The 20,898-nt window shown below is 48.0% G+C and overlaps 1 protein-coding gene across 1 annotated transcript; it reads left to right on the top strand.

The window, feature by feature from the left end:
* Nucleotides 1–1,668: 1,668 nt before the first annotated feature.
* NIFK (nucleolar protein interacting with the FHA domain of MKI67) lies at nt 1,669–20,531 on the top strand. Its single transcript, XM_038746911.1, has 6 exons — nt 1,669–1,787; nt 6,736–6,855; nt 11,811–11,919; nt 12,323–12,534; nt 18,938–18,988; nt 20,351–20,531. Exons 1-6 carry the CDS (start codon nt 1,698–1,700, stop codon nt 20,519–20,521), a joined length of 753 nt encoding a protein of 250 aa, XP_038602839.1. The 5' UTR covers nt 1,669–1,697; the 3' UTR covers nt 20,522–20,531.
* The last annotated feature ends 367 nt before the right edge of the window (nt 20,532–20,898 follow it).

Raw genomic sequence — 20,898 nt, 5'->3', positions numbered from 1 at the left:
ATCCCCCCCAGCGCTTAGGACAGTGCTTGGCACACAGTAAGCGCTTAACAAATGCCATAAAAATTATACTTATTGTTATTAAAATGGGGATGACAGTGGTGGGACAACCTGATGGCCTCGTATCCCCCACCCCAGCGCTTAGGACAGGGCTTGGCACATAGTAAGCGCTTAATGAAAGCCATAAAAATTATAATTATTATTATTAAAATGAGGATGAAGACTGGGAGCCCCACGTGGGACAACCTGATGGCCTTGTATTCCCCCCCCCCCCCCCCCGCCCCCAAGCACTTAGGACAGTGTTTGGCACAGAGTAAGCGCTTAACAGATGCCATAAAAATTATAATTGTTGTTTTTAAAATGGGGATGACAATGGTGGGACAACGTGATGGCCTCGTATCCCCCCCACCCCAGTGCTTAGGACAGTGCTTGGCACATAGTAAACGCTTAATGAAAGCCATAAAAATTAAAATTAATATTATTAAAATGGGGATGAAGACTGTGGGCCCCACGTGGGACAACCTGCCAGGCTTGTATCCCTGCCAGCGCTTAGGACTGTGCTTGGCACACAGTAAGCGCTTACCTGTATATATGTATATATGTCTGTACATATTTATTACTCTATTTATTTATTTATTTATTTTACTTGTACAAATCTATTCTATTTATTTTATTTTGTCAGTATGCTTGGTTTTATTCTCTGTCTCCCCCTTTCAGACTGTGAGCCCACTGTTGGGTAGGGACTGTCTCTATACGTTGCCATCTTGGACTTCCCAAGCACTTGGTACAGTGCTCTGCACACAGTAAGCGCTCAATAAATACAATTGATTGATTAACAGATGCCATTAAAATTATAATTATTGTTATTAAAATGGGGGTGACAATGGCGGGACAACCCGATGGCCTCGTATCCCTCCTCCCCAGCACTTAGGGCAGTGCTTGGCACATAGTAAGTGCTTAATGAAAGCCATAAAAATTATAATTATTATTATTAAAATGGGGATGAAGACTGTGGGCCCCACGTGGGACAACCTGATGGCCTTGTATCCCCCCACCCCAGCGCTTAGGACAGGGCTTGGCACATAGTAAGTGCTTAATGAAAGCCATAAAAATGATAATTATTATTATTAAAATGGGGATGTCGATGGTGGGACAACCTGATGGCCTTGTATCCCTCCTCCCCAGCACTTAGGACAGTGCTTGGCACATAGTAAGTGCTTAATGAAAGCCATAAAAATTATAATTATTATTATTAAAATGGGGATGAAGACTGTGGGCCCCACGTGGGACAACCTGATGGCTTTGTATCCCCCCACCGCAGCGCTTAGGACAGGGCTTGGCACATAGTAAGCGCTTAATGAAAGCCATAAAAGTGATATAATTAATATTATTAAAATGGGGATGAACACTGGGAGCCCCAGGTGGGGCAGCCTGTCGGGCCGGCAGGGGGCGCAGAGGCGGGGCTCGCTTTCTCTCCCTCCTCCCCGCCCATCGGGCGGCACCAATGGGCGGGGAGGCGGAAGTGACGTTTGACAGGAAGTGGCGTCAGGACAGGAAGTGACGTCGGGCCCGGCCTGAGGAGGGGAACGAGGGGCGGAAGTGACGTAGGCGACGTCCGGCGTCGGGAGCGGAAGTGACGTCGCGGGACTTCCTGCCGGGCCTGGAGTGAGGGGGAGAAGGAGAAGAAGGAAGAGGCGGTAATGGCGGCGCCGCCGGTGCTGGCGCTGGACCCGGCCCTTCAGGGACGCTGCCTCAGCCGCCTCAAAGCGCGACGCCGACAGGAACGTGAGGTCAGAGATGCGCGGCCACCATCATCATTATTATTATTATTATTATTATTATTATTATTATTGTTATTATTATTCAACCCGCCTCCGCCTCGTGCCTGCCCCGCGACCCTGGGCCCAGTCACTTCATTATTATTGTTATTAATGGTGACTGCACATTGTCGTTATTAATGCCAATGGTAACGATAATGATATTTGTTAAGCGCTTAGTATGTGCAAAGCACTGTACTAAGCGCTGGGGAGGTTCCCGGGGGATCAGGTGGTCCCACGGTGGGGGGCTCACAGTCCCCATCCCCATTTGACAGATGAGGGAACTGAGGCTCAGAATATTAATAATAATAGTAATAATAGTGGCTTTTAAGTGCTTAGTATGTGCCAAGCACTGTACTAAGCGCTGGGGAGGTTCCCAGGTGATCAGGTGGTCCCACGGGGAGGCCTCACAGGCTCCATCCCCATTTGATAGATGAGGGAACTGAGGCTCAGAACAATAATAATAATGATAATAATAATAATGGCTTTTAAGAGCTTAGTATGTACAAAGCACTGTACTAAGCGCTGGGGAGGTTCCAAGGTGGGCCCACGCGGGGGCTCACAGTCCCCATCCCCATTTACCAGATGAGGGCCCTGAGGCTCAGAGAACATTAATAATAATAATAATAATAATGATGGTATTTAAGTGCTTACTATGTGCAAATCACTGTACTAAGCGCTGGGGAGGTTACAAGGTGATCAGGTGGTCCCACGGGGAGCGGGGGGGGGGGGGGTCACAATCTCCATCCCCATTTGACAGATGAGAAAACTGAGGCTCAGAATAATAATAATAATAATAATAGTAGTGGCTTTTAAGAGCTTAGTATGTGCAAAGCACTGTACTAAGCGCTGGGGAGGTTCCCAGGTGATCAGGTGGTCCCCCGGGGGACTCACAGTCTCCATCCCCATTTGACAGATGAGAAAACTGAGGCTCACAATAATAATAATAATAATGATAATGGCTTTTAAGAGCTTAGTATGTGCAAAGCACTGTACTAAGCACTGGGGAGGTTCCCAGGTGATCAGGTGGTCCCCCGGGGGGCTCACAGGCTCCATCCCCATTTGACAGATGAGGGAACTGAGGCTCAGGGAATATTAATAATAATAATAATAATAATAATGATGGCACTTAAGTGCTTACTGTGTACTAAGCGCTGGGGAGGTTCCCAGGTGATCAGGTGGTCCCACGGGGGGCTCCCAGTCCCCATCCCCATTTGCCAGATGAGGGAACTGAGGCTCAGAATATTAATAATAATAATAATAATGGCTGTTAAGTGCTTAGTATGTGCAAAGCACTGTACTAAGCGTCGGGGAGGTTCCAAGGTGACCAGATGGTCCCACGGGGGGCTCACAGTCTCCATCCCCATTTGACAGATGAGGGAACTGAGGTTCAGAGAATATTAATAATAATAATAATATTGGCTTTTAAGTGCTTAGTATGTGCAAAGCACTGTACTAAGCGCTGGGGAGGTCCCAAGGTGATCAGGTTGTCCCACGGGGGACTCACAGTCTCCATCCTCATTTGACAGATGAGGGCACTGAGGATCAGAGAACATTAATAATAATAATAATAATAATAATAATAATAATAATAATAATGGCATTTAAGTGCTTACTATGTGCAAAACACTATTCTAAGCACTGGGGAGGTTCCAAGGTGATCAGGTTGTCCCACGGGGGGCTCACAGTCTTAATCCCCATTTTACAGCTGCGGGAACTGAGGCGCAGAGAATAATAATAATAATAATGATGGCATTTATTAAGCACTTACTATGTGCAAAACACTATTCTAAGCACTGGGGAGGTTCCAAGGTGATCAGGTTGTCCCACGGGGGGCTCACAGTCTCAATCCCCCTTTTACAGATGAGGGAACTGAGGCTCAGAGAATAATAATAATAATGATGATGGCATTTGTTAAGCACCTACCATGTGCAAAGCACTGTTCCAAGTGCTGGGGAGGATACAAGGTGATCAGGTTGCCCCACAGGGGGGCTCCCAGTCATCAATCCCATTTTACAGATGAGGAAACTGAGGCACTTCACTGCTCTGAGCCACAGTTACCTCATCCGCAGAATGGGGATGAAGTCTGGGAGCCCCACGTGGGACAACCTGATCCCCTTGTAATAATAATAATAATAATAATAATAATAATGATAATAATGATACTTGTTAAGCACTTATTATGTGCAAAGCACTGTTCTAAGCACTGGGGAGGTTCCAAGGTGATCAAGGTGTCCCACGAAGGGCTCACAGTCTCCATCCCCTTTTGACAGATGAGGGAATTGAGGCTCAGAGAATAATAATAATGATGATGGCATTTGTTAAGTGCTTACTATGTGCAAAGCACTGTTCTGAGCGCTGGGGAGGTTCCAAGGTGATCAGGCGGTCCCACGGGGGGCTCACAGTCTTCACCCCTGTTTGACAGATGAGGGAACTGAGGCTCAGAGAATGATAATAATGATAATGATGGTGATGGTATGTGGTAAGCACTTACTGTGTGCAAAGCACTGTTCTAAGTGCCGGGGAGGTTACAAGGAAATCAGGTTGTCCCTGGGGGGGCTCACAGTCTACTTCCCCATTTTACAGATAAGGTAACTGAGGCACTTCACTGCCCTGAGCCAGTTCCCTCATCTGCAAAATGTGGATGAAGGCTGGGAGCCCCCTGTGGGACAATCTGATCGCCTTATAATAATAATAATAATAATAATAATAATAATAATAATAATGGCATTTGTTAAGCACTTACTATGTGCAAAGCACTGTATTAAGCGCGGGGGTGTTTCTAAGGTGATCAGGTTGTCCCACGGGGGGCGCTCAGTCTCCATCCCCATTTGACAGATGAGGGAACTGAGGCACTTCCCTTCTTTGGGCCTCAGTTTCCTCATCTGCAAAATGGGGATGAAGACTGGGAGCCCCCCGTGGGACAACCTGATCACCTTGTAATAATAATAATGATGGCATTTGTTAAGCGCTTACCATATGCAAAGCACTGTTCTAAGCGCTGGGGAGGTTACAAGGGGATTAGGTTGTTCTACTGTGGGGGCTCACAGTCTTCATCCCCCGTTTTCCAAATGAGGGAACTGAGGCCCAGAGAAGGTAAGTGACTTGCCCAAAGTCACACAGCTGACAGTTGGCGGAGCTGAGATTTGAACCCATGACCTCTGACTCCCAAGCCCGGGCTCTTTCCATTGAGCCATGCTGCTTATCAGCCCCGCCAGCGCTTAGAATAGTGCTTGGCACATAGTAAGCACTTAAATACCACTGTTATTATTATTAATCCTGCCTCCGCCAGCTGTGTGACTTTGGGCAAGCCACTTCACTTCTCCGTGCCTCAGTTCCCTCATCTGTCAAATGGGGGTGGAGACTGCGAGCCCCACATGGGACAACCTGATCACCTTGGAACCTCCCCAGCGCTTAGAACAGTGCTTGGCACGTAGTAAGCGCTTAGCAAACGCCGTGATTATTATTACTAATTCTGCCTCCGCCACTTGTCAGCTTGTGACGGCTTGTCGTCGGTGTGATTTTTGGGCAAGTCACTTCACTTCTCTGGACCTCAGTTCCCTCGTAGTAATGATGATGGCATTTGTTAATGTTGATGGCATTTTGGTATTTGTTAAGCGCTTATTATGCGCCAAGCCGTGTTCTAAGCGCTGGGGGAGATACAAGGTCATCAGGTCATCATCATCATCAATCGTATTTATTGAGCGCTTACTATGTGCAGAGCACCGTACTAAGCGCTTGGGAAGTACAAATTGGCAACATAGAGAGACAGTCCCTACCCAACAGTGGGCTCACAGTCTAAAAGGTCGTCCCGCATGGGGCTCACACTTTTAATCCCCATTTTCCAGATGAGGGAACCGAGGCCCAGAGAAGTGAGGTGACTTGCCCACAGTCACACAGCTGACTAGTGGCGGAGGCGGGATTAGAACCCACGACTTCTGGTCCCTATCAGTCAATCGATCGCATGTATTGAGCGCTTACTGTGTGCAGAGCACTGTACTAAGTGCTTGGGAAGTACAAGTTGGCAACATATAAGAGACGGTCCCTACCCCACAGTGGGCTCACAGTCTTAAAGGGGGATACAGGGAACAAAACCAAACATACTAACAAAATAAAATAAATAGAATAGATATGTACAAGTAAAATAAATAAATAAATAGAGTAATAAATATTTACAGACATATATACATATATATATGTACACACACACACACACATATATATATATATACACAGATATATATATATATATATATATATATACAGGTATATATACACACACACACACATATACAGGTGCACACATATATATATGTATGTGTATATATGTGTATATATGTATATATATGTACATATATAAATATATATGTGTATATATATGTGCATGTATATATATATATATACATATACATATATATACATATATATATATACATATGTATATATGTGTACACCTGTATATGTGTGTGTGTGTGTGTGTGTGTATACCTGTATATATATATATATATATACCGGTGTGTGTGTGTATATATATATATATACATACACACCGGTATATATATATATATATATATATATATATATCTGTGTGTGTGTGTATATATATATATATATATATATATATATATATACACCTGTATGTGTGTGTGTGTGTGTGTACATATATATGTATATATGTCTGTAAATATTTATTACTCTATTTATTTATATATATATATATATATATATATATATATATATATATATACAGGTTCTAAGCCCGGGCTCTTTCCACTAAGCCACGCTGCTTCCCGGCTTGTATCTACCCCACGGCTTAGAACAGAGCTTGGCACATAGCGCTTAACAGATACCGCAGTTATCGTTATCATTACCTGAATAACCCTCCTTTTCCTTCTTTTTCCCCCTCCGACCCCTTTGGTAGCTGACCCCGGGCGTGATTTACCTGGGCCACATCCCACGGGAGCTTTCGGAGACGCAGCTCAAGGACTACTTCACTCAGTTTGGGACAGTGACCAATCTCAAGCTGTCTAGAAGTAAAAAGGTAATGGCTTTTTCTTGTAGTAGGTGGGGCACAAATTCATTCATTCCGGCGGATTTATTGAGCGCCTACTGTGGGCTTTGAAGGGAGGGAGAGGGCTAGCTTGGCGGATGTGGGGAGGGAGGGCATTCCGGGCCGGGGGTCGACGGCGGGACGGGCGAGAATCAATCAATCAATCAATCAATCGTATTTATTGAGCGCTTACTATGTGCAGAGCACTGTACTAAGCGCTTGGGAAGTACAAATTGGCATCACAAGGAGGCCCAGGGAGGAACAGACGGAAGCGCGTGGACAGATTGCCAGAATCCATCGATGACTTGTAGTCATTGGGCCGGCACATGCCGAGCGTTGGACTGAATAAGCCCACGGGGGAGTCCATCCCATAGGAAGTCGGCACCCATTTCTCTTCTACCCACTCGCCTCGCTTCAAAACCCCCGTGGATTGTTGAAACTTTGTCCATTTCCTTGTCATCTCGGGGATTTGGGCCGTGAATAATAATAATAATGGCATGTATTAAGTGCTCACTATGTGCAAAGCACTGTTCTAAGCGCTGGGGAGATTAGAAGATGATCAGGTTGCCCCACGGGGGGCTCACAGTCCTCATCCCCGTTTTCCAGATGAGGGAACCGAGGCCCAGAGAAGTGAAGTGACTTGCCCAAAGTCACCCAGCTGACAATTGGCGGAGCCGGGATTTGAACCCACGACCTCCGACTCCAAAGCCCGGGCTCATTTCCACGGAGCCGCGCGACGTAGGTTTAGGTTCATTTGTGGAGCTACGAAATTTCATCTTAAATTAGAAATGCCTTAACTGTAAAAGGTTTGTTGTTTTCGCCTAAGCACACTCGTTTATTTTTTTTCCATATAGGCTTCAGGCCCAATCAGCAGTGTTTATCGAGCGCTCACTGTGTGCCGAACACCGTACTTAGCGCTTGGGAGTGTCGCAGACACATTCCGAGGCCAAATGGGAGAGATTCCTCTTGACTACGACCGAGTTCCTTTAAAAACTAGGAAATTATTAGGACAGCTTCGCATTCCTGCCCTGAGTCTCTCCAAAATTATATTGAAACAGAGCATAGTCTGGATAAACTACGGAACTGAGAAAAGGAGTTTCTTCCAGTGCCCGTTCCCTTGTGGGATGTGGTCCGGATCGTTTTAAAAAGCGAGCTTTTGGGCATTTCCGAATCCCCGGGACTTATCTTGGGATCCGAACACAGGGTCCGGGTAGCCTTGGGCCCTTGGGCGAAAGTGGGGTGAGGCTGCCCCTCCTGATGGGCATCCACTTCAGGACTTCCAACTTGTACTTCCCAAGCGCTTAGTACAGTGCTCTGCGCACAGTAAGCGCCCAATAAATACGATCGAATGAATGAATGACTGAGCCGCTAGCGGGCTTGAAACCTGGACTCTACCTTCAATTCTTCATAGAGTGAAGAACGAGCATCATCCTCCTCAAAGGTATTTATGGAGCCCTTACTGTGTGCAGAGCTCTGTACTAAGCCCTCGGGAGAGTACAGTATAAATCGTTCGTCATTCGTTCATATTTACTGAGCGCTTACTGCACGCAGAGTACTGGACTGAGCGCCTGGGAGAGGGCCATAGGACGATAAACAGGCACATTGCCTGCCCACGACGAGCTCTCAGTTTCGAGCGGGGGAGACTGACGTTGACAGAAAGAGATAATGGTTTTTAAGACTGTGATACTTCCGCGTCTCACTGCCTCGCAAGAACGCTGAGGACGGACCTGAGATTTCAGGTGACGGTCTTCGGAGGAAAAGAGCATAATCTGATGATGCTGCACAAGGAAGGTTTTCCATATCAAAAGTCCGGAAAATGGTCTGAGTGATTGAGCGAGAGGCTCGCTGATCCTCGCACTTTGCCTCCTTATTCATTCATTCATTCATTCATTCAGTTATATATATTGAGCGCTTACTGATCTGCTCCGCATCTCTCCAGAATAGCAGTCGCCAGTCACTTCGCCCATCTTCCCTCTTCTAGGCTTTCTCTTCTTTTTCAGTAAAATCGTTGACTCGGAAATACGGGAAAAATTTAAATCTGGTAGTGGTCAGGTCCAAGAATTCCCGATTTTGAGGGTGGTGCTAACAGACCGTGTGTGAGAGGGGCTGACGCTTTTCTTTCTGAAGTTTTGGTGCCTATCCTTCCTTCCTTCATTCATTCAATCGTATTTATTGAGCCCTTACTGTGTGCAGAGCACTGTGCTAAGCGCTTGGGAAGTACAGGTTGGCAACATATAGAGACAGTCCCTACCCAACAGTGGGCTCACAGTCTAGAAGAGTGTGCCCGGGTGCCGTGCCATTATATAAACGTATTTGTCGTGTTTTAGCTGCATGCTTGGAGTGTCCCAAAGCCAGCTGGAAATAACCCCAGAACAGTGACAATCAAGCTAGCTCTCTTCCTCCCTTCAAGGCCCTACTGAGAGCTCACCTCCTCCAGGAGGCCTTCCCAGACTGAGCCCCTTCCTTCCTCTCCCCCTCGTCCCCCTCTCCATCCCCCTCATCTTGCCTCCTTCCCTTCCCCACAGCACCTGTATATATGTATATATGTTTGTACATATTTATTATCCTATTTATTTATTTTACTTGTACATATCTATTCTATTTATTTTATTTTGTTAGTATGTTTGGTTTTGTTCTCTGTCTCCCCCTTTTAGACCGTGAGCCCACTGTTGGGTAGGGACTGTCTCTATATGTTGCCAACTTGTACTTCCCAAGCACTTAGTACAGTGCTCTGCACACAGTAAGCGCTCAATAAATACGGTTGATTGATTGATTGGATAACGGACGTGTCTGGGGTTGGAAGTCAGCCAGGGCCGGCCCAGACGTCCAGCCAAGTGCGCTCACATCCCAAACTGCAAGCATTTCTGTAGCGGTGAGGCCCCCCCCACCTTTGGGCAAGTCACTTGACTTCTCTGGGCCTCAGTTCCCTCATCTGGAAAATGGGGATGAAGACTGTGAGCCCCATGAGGGACAACCTTCTTCTAGACTGTGAGCCCACTGTCGGGTAGGGACCGTCTCTGTATGTTGCCAACTTGTACTTCCCAAGTGCTTAGTACAGTGCTCTGCACACAGTAAGCGCTCAATAAATACAATTGAATGAAATCTTGATTACCTTGTGTCTCCCCCCGACCCCGTTCTTAGAACAGTGTGTGGCACATACTAAGTGGTTAACAAATACAAACATTATTATTATTATTATTATCATTATTATTATTATTCCCCAGTCTTTAGAGCACGGAGGTGGGATTGGAAGGCCGGGGGGACCATCCCTGGATTCTGGGGTCTCTTCCCTCTGGGCAGTGCCAGGCCTCCGGTGGGCGGCCCTTTGGGGGGGGGACGACCCTTCCCTCGGGCACCACCCTCGCCCTGTGGGGAGGGACCGGAGGGCTCGTCCTTGTCCCTTCCCTCGAGCCATCCTACGTCCCTGCAGTTCATTCATTCATTCAATCGTATTTATTGAGCGCTTACTGTGTGCAGAGCACAGTACTAAGCACTTGGGAAGTCCAAGTTGGCAACATATAGAGACCGTCCCTGCCCAACAGTGGGCTCACAGTCTAGAAGGTGGAGACGGAGAAAAAACCAAAACATAGTAATAAAATAAAATAAATAGAATAAATATGTACAAATAAAATAAATAGAGTAGTAAATCGTACAAACATATGTACATATATATAGGTGCTGTGGGGAGGGGAAGGAGGTAAGGTGGGGGGGAGTGGGAGGAGGGGGCTCAGCCTTGGAAGGCCTCCTGGAGGAGGTGAGCTCTCAGTAGGGCCTTGAAGGGAGGAAGAGAGCTAGCTTGGCGGAGGTGCGGAGGGAGGGAGTCTTCTGGACCGTGAGCCCACTGTTGGGTAGGGACCGTCTCTATATGTTGCCAACTTGTACTTCCCAAGCGCTTAGTCCAGTGCTCTGCACACAGTAAGCCCTCAATAAATACGATTGATTGATTGAGGGCATTCCAGGCCCGGGGGATGACGTGGACGGGGGGTCGACAGCGGGACAGGCAAGAACGAGGCACGATGAGCAGATTAGCGGCAGAGGAGCGGAGGGTGCGGGCTGGGCTGGAGAAGGACAGAAGGGAGGTAAGGTAGGAGGGGGCCAGGGGATGGACAGCCTTGAAGCCGAGAGTGAGGAGCTGGCGGGGGGTGGGCGAGGGCAGAAACCCTCAACTTGACCCCATTTTTTGGCCCCTGGCTTGTCGAGTGGGTGTCGGGGTGGTCAGCCCTGTGGAAAGAGCCCAGGCTTGGAAGTCCGAGATAGTGGGTTCGAACCCCGGCTCCACCACTTGTCAGCTGTGGGACTCTGGGCAACTCACTTCACTGCCTCGGTTACCTCATCTGGAAAATGGGACAACCTGATTACCTTATATCTACCCCGGGGCTTAGAACGGTGCTTGGCACACCTAGTAAGGACTTAAATACCACCATCATCATTATTCTTATCATTCTCTCTGGCAGACTCAGAGGGGCGTGTGTGGGAAGAGGGGGAAGGCGGAGGGGTCAGCGTGCCTTCTGACGTAATCCTTCAGCCGGGGAGGAGGCGGTGTGGTGGTGGTGGGAGGGAAGGGTCAGCGACCCTTCTCCTTTGGGAATGGCGCCTCGGACCTCCGGCCGCGGCCTCTCACAGACCTGCCGCGCCGCCGTCCTGTTTCCGCTGGACCGAAAGAAAGCTCCCTGAGGGCAGGGATGTCATCTCCCAACCCTACTGTACCATCCTCTCCCAGTCACTCAGTACCAGACTCTGCACCCAATAAGCGCCCGATAAATCCCGTCGATCGATGACCTCTAGGGCACAGGTGCCTTATTCTGATGATTTGGGGCCGCTCTGTCTTAACTTTTGGAAAGCTGAGCTTTTGTACGTAGTAACTTCCGTAATTTTGACTCGGTCCTAGAGTTTGCCGCGAAGTTGTTTGACCGGGTCCTTTCTCGGAATGGGGATTTCTGTTGCAGACGGGAAATAGCAAGGGCTATGGATTCGTGGAGTTTGAATCCGAAGACGTGGCCCAGATAGTGGCCGAAACGATGAACAATTATCTCTTTTGCGAAAGACTCTTGAAGTGTAAGTACCCGATATCCTTTCGCGCTTATGCTCCCGTCGGGCGGTAAAACGGCGTTTTGTCCGGTAACCCGTTCCCAGTTCATTCATTTTCATTCATTCAATCATATTTATTGAGCGCTTACAGTGTGCAGAGCACTGTACTTAGCGCTTGGGAGGTACAAGTTGGCGACATAGAGAGACGGTCCCTACCCAACAGTGGGTTCACAGTCTAAAACATCGATCTCGTTTTGGATCCTCTGTGGTTTGGATTTTCATTTCTCGATTTTCACATCGTCTGCTCCCGTAGAGTCCGAACACGACGCGGTGGTAAACGATAACGTGACGAGCCCGTCCCGAACTTGAGGTGGATGCTAAGGACTCGAGATGCCTCCGGTCTAATTGAGAAGTACCCTCTATCCCGCAGGCCACGTGGTGCCCCGAGAGAAAATCCACAAGGAGCTTTTCAAAGGTTCCTCGAGGTCGTTTGCGAAGCCTTCGTATCCAGCGGTGGCCCGGTACAATAAGGAACGGACGGCCGAGCAGCAGTTGAAAATGCAGAAGCGGTTAAAGAGAAAGGAAAAAGCCCTAAGGAAGAGGCTCGCCGAAAAGGGGATCGACTACGATTTTCCCGGCTTGGTAAATAAGGGGGTGTTTTTACGTGGGACTCGGGATTTTTTCCCCCTTCAAGGCAGGATTTGTCAGAGCTCTGGGAAACGCTCTGCCTTTCGGCAAGTTTGGTTAAGTTCCCAAAGGGTCGGAGGGTATAACGCTCGCCCAGCCCCGCGACTTTGTGTTTTATTGTTCCTCCTGGGCCGTTCACGCGGAAAGCGCTTCCTCCCGTTCGGTGAACTGTGAGCTCCCGCTGACTTTCGAATACTTAGGCCAGGCGATGACCCGCACGTAATAAGCACTCAGTAAATACGATCGACTTGGGAAGCGCCGGCCCGTTTTCTCCGACCGTTTTGGGTTTTCTGTGAGGTTTAAGGCCCGCGGGAGGAGGGGGGTCACTCCCTGGACCGGGAACTCATTCCAAATCGGAAGCAGTGTGGTCCAGTGGATAGAGCATGGGCCCGGGAGGACCGCGGCTCGAATCCCGGCCCTGCCACTTGTCTTCTAGGTGACCGTGGGCGTATGTCACTTCACTTCTCTGTGCCTCAGTTACCTCGTCTGTAAAATGGGGCTTAAGAGCGTGAGCCCCACGTGGAACCTGGATTGTGTCCGTATTAATTATGTTGTATCTTAGAACTGTGCCTGGCACATAGTAAGCACTTAACAGAGATAATAATATTAATAATAATAATAATAATAATGGCATTTGTTAAGCGCTTACTATGTGCAAAGCACTGTTCTAAGCGCTGGGGGAGATACAGTGTGATCAAGTTGTCCCACGTGGGGCTCACAGTCTTAATCCCCATTTTTACAGATGAGGTAACTGAGGCTCAGAGAAGTGAAGTGACTTGCCCAAGGTCACACAGCAGACTTGTGGTGGAGCTGGGATTTGAACCCATGACCCCTGACTCCAAAGCCCGCGCTCTTTCCACTGAGCCACGCTGCTTCTCCTATATATATATATATATTTTTTTTTTAAAGCTGGATTGGGCCAGGTTCCATGCCCAGAATCCCAGTTCCTCCCTTTGGACCCACTTGACTCCCCTGGAGATTGTTGTGGGGGATTAGTATTTATTGAGCGCTTGCTGTGGGCAGAGCACTGGACTGAGCGCTTGGGAAGTCCAAGTTCATTCATTCATTCAATCGTATTTATTGAGGGCTTATTGTGGGCAGAGCACTGGACTGAGCGCTTGGGAAGTCCAAGTTCGTTCATTCATTCAATCGTATTTATTGAGCGCTTACTGTGAGCAGAGCACTGGACTGAGCGCTTGGAAAGTCCAAGTTCATTCATTCATCCAATCGTATTTATTGAGCGCTTACTGTGGGCAGAGCACTGGACTGAGCGCTTGGGAAGTCCAAGTTCACTCATTCATTCAGTCGTATTTATTGAGCACTTACTGTGGGCAGAGCACTGGACTGAGCGCTTGGGAAGTCCAAGTTCATTCATTCATTCAATCGTTTTTATTGAGCGCTTACTGTGGGCAGAGCACTGGACTGAGCGCTTGGCAAGTCCAAGTTCATTCATTCATTCAGTCGTATTTATTGAGCGCTTACTGTGGGCAGAGCACTGGACTGAGCGCTTGGGAAGTCCAAGTTCATTCATTCAGTCGTATTTATTGAGCGCTTGCTGTGGGCAGAGCACTGGACTGAGCGCTTGGGAAGTCCAAGTTCATTCATTCATTCAGTCATATTTATTGAGCGCTTACTGTGTGCAGAGCACTGTACTAAGCGCTTGGGGAGTCCAAGTTGGCAACATCTAGAGACGGGCCCTACCCCACAGCAGGCTTATTTGTACACGTTTATTCTATTTATTTTATTTTGTTAATATGTTTTGCTTGTTGTCTGCCCTTATTTTATTTGTACATATTTACTCTTTTATTTTGTTAACATGTTTTGTTTTGTTGTCTGTCTCCCCCTTCTAGCCTGTGAGCCCGCTGTTGGGTAGGGACCGTCTCTGTATGTTGCCCACTTGGACTTCCCAAGCGCTTAGTACAGTGCTCTGCACACAGTAAGCGCTCAATAAATACGATTGAATGAATGAATGAATGGACTAGTACAACACACGGCACATAGTGAGCGCTTAACAGATAGCACAGTTGTTGGACTCGCCTGGCCCGAGGTGAGACCCCAGTTCCCGACAGCGAAAGTTGATCCCACAACTTGGAAGTTTTCCCCAAGAACCGGGAGGCCGGGAGGGAGAGGCCCGGCTCGGCCCAGACCGGACCGGTCCATCCGGGAACAAAAGATCCGCCGTTGCCAAGGGGCTAATAGTAATTAGTACTAGTATGAATAGTACTTATTAATCAATCAATCGTATTTATTGAGCGCTTACTGTGTGCAGAGCACTGTACTAAGCGCTTGGGAAGTACAAGTTGGCAGCATCTAGAGACGGTCCCTACCCAACAGTGGGCTCACAGTCTAGAAGGGGGAGACAGAGAACAAAACCAAACATATTAACAAAATAAAATAAATAGAATAGATATGTACAAGTAAAATAAATAAATAGAGTAATAAATATGTACAAACATATATACAGGTGTATGTATATTTATATGTGTATATATATATTAGGATGCCTTCCCAGACTGAGCCCCTTCCTTCCTCTCCCCCTCGTCCCCCTCTCCATCCCTCCATCTTACCTCCCTCCCTTCCCCACAGCACCTGTATATATGTATATATGTTTGTACATATTTTTTTCCTCTATTTATTTATTGAATTTATTTGTACATATCTATTCTATTTTATTTTGTTAGTATGTTTGGTTTTGTTCTCTGTCTCCCCCTTTTAGACTGTGAGCCCGCCGTTGGGTAGGGACTGTCTCTATATGTTGCCAATTTGTACTTCCCAAGCGCTTAGTACAGTGCTCGGCACAAAGTAAGCGCTCAATCAATACGATTGATGATGATGATGATTTATTAAATGTCTACAGTGTGCCGAGCACTGTACTAAATGCTGGGAAAGAGGAAACAGATGGGAAGTAGACGTGGGCCCTGGCCCTTGAGGGGCTCATGCTCTATGAAATAATCATTACGGTGTTTTTTAAGTACCCGCTACGTGTCAAGCTCTGTTCATTCATTCATTCGTATTTATTGAGCACTTACTGTGTGCAGAGCATTCATTTATTCATGCAATCGTATTTATTGAGCGCTTACTGTGTGCGGAGCATTCATTCATTCATGCAATCGTATTTATTGAGCGCTTACTGTGTGCAGAGCATTCATTCATTCATTCAATCGTATTCATTGAGCGCTTACTGTGTGCAGAGCACTGGACTAAGCGCTTGGAAAGTCCAAGTTGGCAACATCTAGAGACGGTCCCCACCCAGCAGCGGGCTCACAGTCTAGAAGGGGGAGACAGACAACAAAACATATTCACAAAATAAAATAAATAGAATAAATATGTTCAAGTAAAATAAATAAATAGAGTAGTAAATATGCACAAACATATATACAGGTGCTGTGGGGAGGGGAAGGAGGTAAGGCGGGGGGGAGGAGGGGGAAAGGAAGGAGGGGGCTGAGTGTGGGAAGGCCTCCTGGAGGAGGTGAGCGCTCAGTAGGGCTTTGAAGGGAACACTGGACTAAGCGCTTGGGAAGTACAAGTTGGCAACATCTAGCGATGGTCCCCACCCAACAGCAGGTTCACAGTCTAGAAGGGGGAGACAGAAAACAAAGCATATTAACAAAATAAAATGAATAAATACGTTCAAGTAAAATAAATAAATAGAGTAATAAATATGCACAAACATATATACAGGTACTGTGGGGAGGGGAAGGAGGTAAGGCAAGGGGGAGGAGGGGGAGAGAAAGGAGGGGGTCTCAGTCTGGAAAGGCCTCCTGGAGGAGGTGAGCACTCAGTAGGGCTTTGAAGGGAGCACTGTACTAAGCGCTTGGGAAGTTCCAATCGGCCACAGGTAGAGACGGTTCCTACCCAGCAACGGGCGCTGGGGTCGATAGGAGCGAATCAGATCAGACACAGTCGAAGTAGGAGGGTGGGCAGGTATAGAATCCCCGTGTTAAAGGCAAGGAAACTGAGGCCCAGAGAAGTCGGGCGATTTGGCTAAGGACACATAGTAGACAGTTGGCGGAGCCGGGGTGAGAACCCAGGTCCCCTGACCCGCGGTCCCGCTCTCATTCCGCAGTCTTTTAGACTGTGAGCCCACTGTTGGGTAGGGACTGTCTCTATATGTTGCCAGTTTGGACTTCCCAAGCGCTTAGTACAGTGCTCTGCACATAGTAAGCGCTCAATAAATACGATTGATGATGATGATTCCACTAGTCCAGACTGCTAGACTGCTCATTCCACTAGTCCCCTTCCTTCCTCTCCCCCTCGTCCCCCTCTCCATCCCCCCATCTTACCTCCTTCTCTTCCCCACAGCACCTGTATATATGTATATATGTTTGTACATATTTATTACTCTATTTATTTATTTATTTATTTATTTATTTATTTTACCTGTACATATCAATTCTATTTTATTTTGTTAGTCTGTTTGGTTTTGTTCTCCGTCTCCCCCTTCTAGACTGTGAGCCCACTGTTGGGTAGGGACCGTCTCTGTATGTTGCCAACTTGTACTTCCCAAGCGCTTAGTCCAGTGCTCTGCACACAGTAAGGCTCAATAAATACGATTGATTGATTGATTGATTCCTTTTCTACTGGATGGTTTGTGCTCAGAGTTGCACCACAAGCCCGGAGGGGGTCCATTTATCAGTCCCCTCACTCAGCTCCCGGCTCTCCTCTCTTGCTTCCTCGATTGGCGCTTAGGACAGTGCTCTGCACATAGTAAGCGCTCAATAAATACGATTGATGATGATGATTGGCCACCCCTGGTCTTCGGCCCTTTACTGGGATTTGTTTTCTTAAATCAATCAACCGGTCTTATTTATCACACACTAGCGAGAAGCGGCTTGGCCCGGTGGAGAGAGCACGGGCCTGGAGGCAGAAGGACCTGGGTTCTAATCCCGGCTCTGCCGCATGATCCCGGGCAAGGCGCTTCACTTCTCTGGGCCTCAGTTACCTCGTCTCTAAAATGGGGGGTAAGACTGGGAGCCCCGTGTAGGACCCGGACTGTGTCCAATTTGATTAGCTCCTATCCACCCCTGCGCTTAGTACAGCGCCTGGCAAATTGTGAGCACTTAAAAAATACCATAAAAGAGTGCTTCCTTTGTGCTCCGGGTTAAACGTTAGAGTAGATATAAGATTTATCGGTTTAGGCGCAATCTCTAGAGGAGCAGCGTGGCTCAGTGGAAACAGCCCGGGCTTTGGAGTCAGAGGTCATGGGTTCGAATCCCGACTCCCCCACATGTCTGCTGTGTGACCCTGGGCAAGTCACTTAACTTCTCTGAGCCTCAGTTACCTCATCTGTAAAATGGGGATTGAGACTGTGAGCCCCACATGGGACAACTTGATCACCTTGTAACCCCCCCAGCGATTAGAACAGTGCTCTGCACATAGTAAGCACTTAACAAATGCCATTATTATTATTATTATTATCTCTGTCCCACGTGGGACATAATTATCTGCCTTGATTTTTGCCCACTTTCCTCCTTGAGCGTGTGAGCTCTCTGTGATCGGGATACCTGTGTTTAATGCCTCCTAAATCAGTCAACCATATTTATATTAATTAGAGAAGCAGCGTGGCTCAGTGGAAAGAGCCCGGGCTTTGGAGTCAGAGGTCATGGGTTCAAATCCCGACTTTGGGCAAGTCACTTCACTTCTCTGGGCCTCAGTTGCCTCATCTGTCAAACGGGGTTGAAGACTGTGAGCCCCACGTGGGACAACCTGATGACCTTGTATCCCCCCCCCAGCGTTTAGAACAGTTCTAATCAATCAATCAATCGTATTTATTGAGCGCTTACTGTGTGCAGAGCACTGTACTAAGCGCTTAGGAAGTACAAGATGGCAACATATAGAGACAGTCCCAACCCAACTTAAGCGCTTAATAAATGCCATTATTATTATTATTACTGAGCGCCTACCGTGTGCAGGGCGGTGGACTAAGCGCTTGGGAAAAATGCAGTACAATCGAGTTGGTAGACGTGATGTCTGTTCACAAGGGGCTTACAATCTTACAAGGGGGAGACGGGCATTAGTAATAAAATAGAGGCATTAAAATAGAGAAGGGGTGGGGGGAACTAGCAGAACATAAAGCTGTGCCCTTAAATCGCGTGGGGTCCAGTGAGGCGAGCGTCAGAGTACCGAGGGGGTCCAGGGCCCGGTGGGGAGATGAAGGGTCTAGTCTGGGAAGGCCTCTCGGAGGAGGTGGGATTTGTGGAGGGTTTTGGAGGTGGGGGGAGTGGAGGACTGTCAAGATATACAGGGGACGGGAGTTCCGGGCCCGAGAGGAGGTGGGAGGGAGGCCGACGTCCGGGGCGACCCATCGGGTCGTAACCGATAAACCTACCGAGTCCTAACCACTTAAATGGATTTTCAGGTCTCAAAGAAGAAAGCGAAAGTCTGGGGAGCCGACGACGTGGACAGCCAGGTAAAAGCGGGCCTAGCGCCCGCCTGGGAGATGGAGGGTCAGGAGGAGAAAACTGGAATCCGGGGCCGTCCAGGAGTTGGGAGGATCCGAAAGCCCGCTTGGTAGAGAGAGCCTTGAGCCGCGCGTGCTGCTGGCGGGGAAAATGCCCAGTGGGGAGGTAGCGGAGCTTCCCGGCCTGTCTCTTCAGGCGCTTAGTACGTTGCTCTGCACATAGCAAGCGCTCAATAAATACGATTGATGATGAGGAAGAGAAGCGGTGCAGCGTTCTGGATTTACGGGGAAGTCTCAGTGGGAGCAGGAGTGCAGGGATGAGAACGTGAGTGGCACGTCCGGTTTCTCGCTCCGGAGACAGGGCCTGGATTCTAATCTCAGCTCCGCATCCCGTCTGCCGTGTGACCCTGGGGAAGTCATCATCATCATCAATCGTATTTATTGAGCGCTTACTATGTGCAGAGCACTGTACTAAGCGCTTGGGAAGTGCAAATTGGCAACATATAGAGACAGTCCCTCCCCAACAGTGGGCTCACAGTCTAGAAGGGGGAGACAGAGAACAAAACCAAACTACTAACAAAATAAAATAAATAGAATAGATATGTACAAGTAAAATAAATAGAGTAATAAATATGTACAAACATATATACATATATGCAGGTGCTGTGGGGAAGAGAAGGAGGTAAGATGGGGGGGATGGAGAGGGGGAGAGGAAGGAAGGGGCTCAGTCTGGGAAGTCACTTCTCTGTGCCTCGGTTACCTCATCTGTAAAACCATCAGTTCGCCCTTTTCCCGTAGTCCGTTTGGGTGGCAGGCATCCGAGTCAGTTGGTAGTTTGTGAAAACCGGCGGGGGTTTTCAGGTCCAACTCAAGCCAGAGGGGCAACCTGATCGGGTGTTTTTTGGTTTTTTGTGGTCATGGTGTTTGTTACCATGTTCAGGGCACTATACTAAGCGCCGGGGCAGATACAAGCTAAGCAGGTTGGACGCAGTCCATTTCCCGCATAGGGCTCACAGACTTAATCCTCATCGTACAGAGCAGGGAACTAAGGCTCGGAGAAGTCAAGTGACTTGCCCAAGGTCACACAGCAGGCAAGAGGCAGAGCCGGGATTCGAATCCAGGTCCGGGGCTCTTTCCACTAGGCCACGCCGCTCCGGTTCTCTGGGGGAAGGAGCGGGTCGTGTGTTTGATCTGAAACGTCCGAGGCATCCGCTTAGCCACACAGCGTCTTTGATGGAGAGGTGAAGGGGGAGTTTTCCGACGGGAGACAAATGGGGCGAGCAACCGAAAACCAACTTGTTTTTTGGAGGTGGGTCTGAGTTGAGCCTTCTATCTGACTGTGGTCTCTGTCCTTCGATTAATTTCTCCCAGGCACCCACACCAGTGTGCACGCCAACGTTTCTGGAAAGGCGGAAATCTCTGGCATTCGAAAAAAGCGAAGAGGATAATGAAATAATCCTGAAGTTGCCCCCCACGACTGTGAAAACCGACGCCAAAGCTGGGAAACGGCAAGGACGCAAAAAAAAGACAAATAAAAAGTAAATGAACCGTCCTCGGTGTGAGGTCTTTGTGCCTGATAAGAGTATCTCTTCCTTCTGTGGTTTTTTCCAAGGTTTGCTGGAGGGCCCTAATACAGGTCATTCATTCAATTGTATTTATTGAGCGCTTACTGTGTGCAAAGCACTGTACTAAGCGCTTGGGAAACACAAGTTGGCAACACATAGAGACAGTCCCTACCCAACAATGGACTCACAGTCCAGAAGAGGGAGAAATAATAACGATGGCATTTGTTATCAGTTTTGTGATCCGACGTGATAGAGAAGCAGCATTTCTCAATGGAAAGAGCCCGGGCTTGAGGGTCGGAGGTGGTGGGTTCTAATCCCGGCTCCGCCACTTGTCAGCTGGGTGACTTGGGGGCA

This window comes from Tachyglossus aculeatus, chromosome 1 (assembly GCF_015852505.1).
Source record: "Tachyglossus aculeatus isolate mTacAcu1 chromosome 1, mTacAcu1.pri, whole genome shotgun sequence".
Lineage (NCBI taxonomy): Eukaryota > Metazoa > Chordata > Mammalia > Monotremata > Tachyglossidae > Tachyglossus > Tachyglossus aculeatus.
Note: the sequence above shows the minus strand (reverse complement) of the source record. Positions and strands in the feature narration are given on the sequence as shown.

Bases quoted from the DNA above. Each gene is read 5' to 3' on its own strand.
- NIFK (XM_038746911.1), top strand. From the start codon at position 1,698: ATGGCGGCGCCGCCGGTGCTGGCGCTGGACCCGGCCCTTCAGGGACGC. The intron at 6,856-11,810 runs GTAATGGCTTTT...TTTCTGTTGCAG, and splicing joins AGCTGTCTAGAAGTAAAAAG to ACGGGAAATAGCAAGGGCTA. The intron at 11,920-12,322 runs GTAAGTACCCGA...TCTATCCCGCAG, and splicing joins TTGCGAAAGACTCTTGAAGT to GCCACGTGGTGCCCCGAGAG.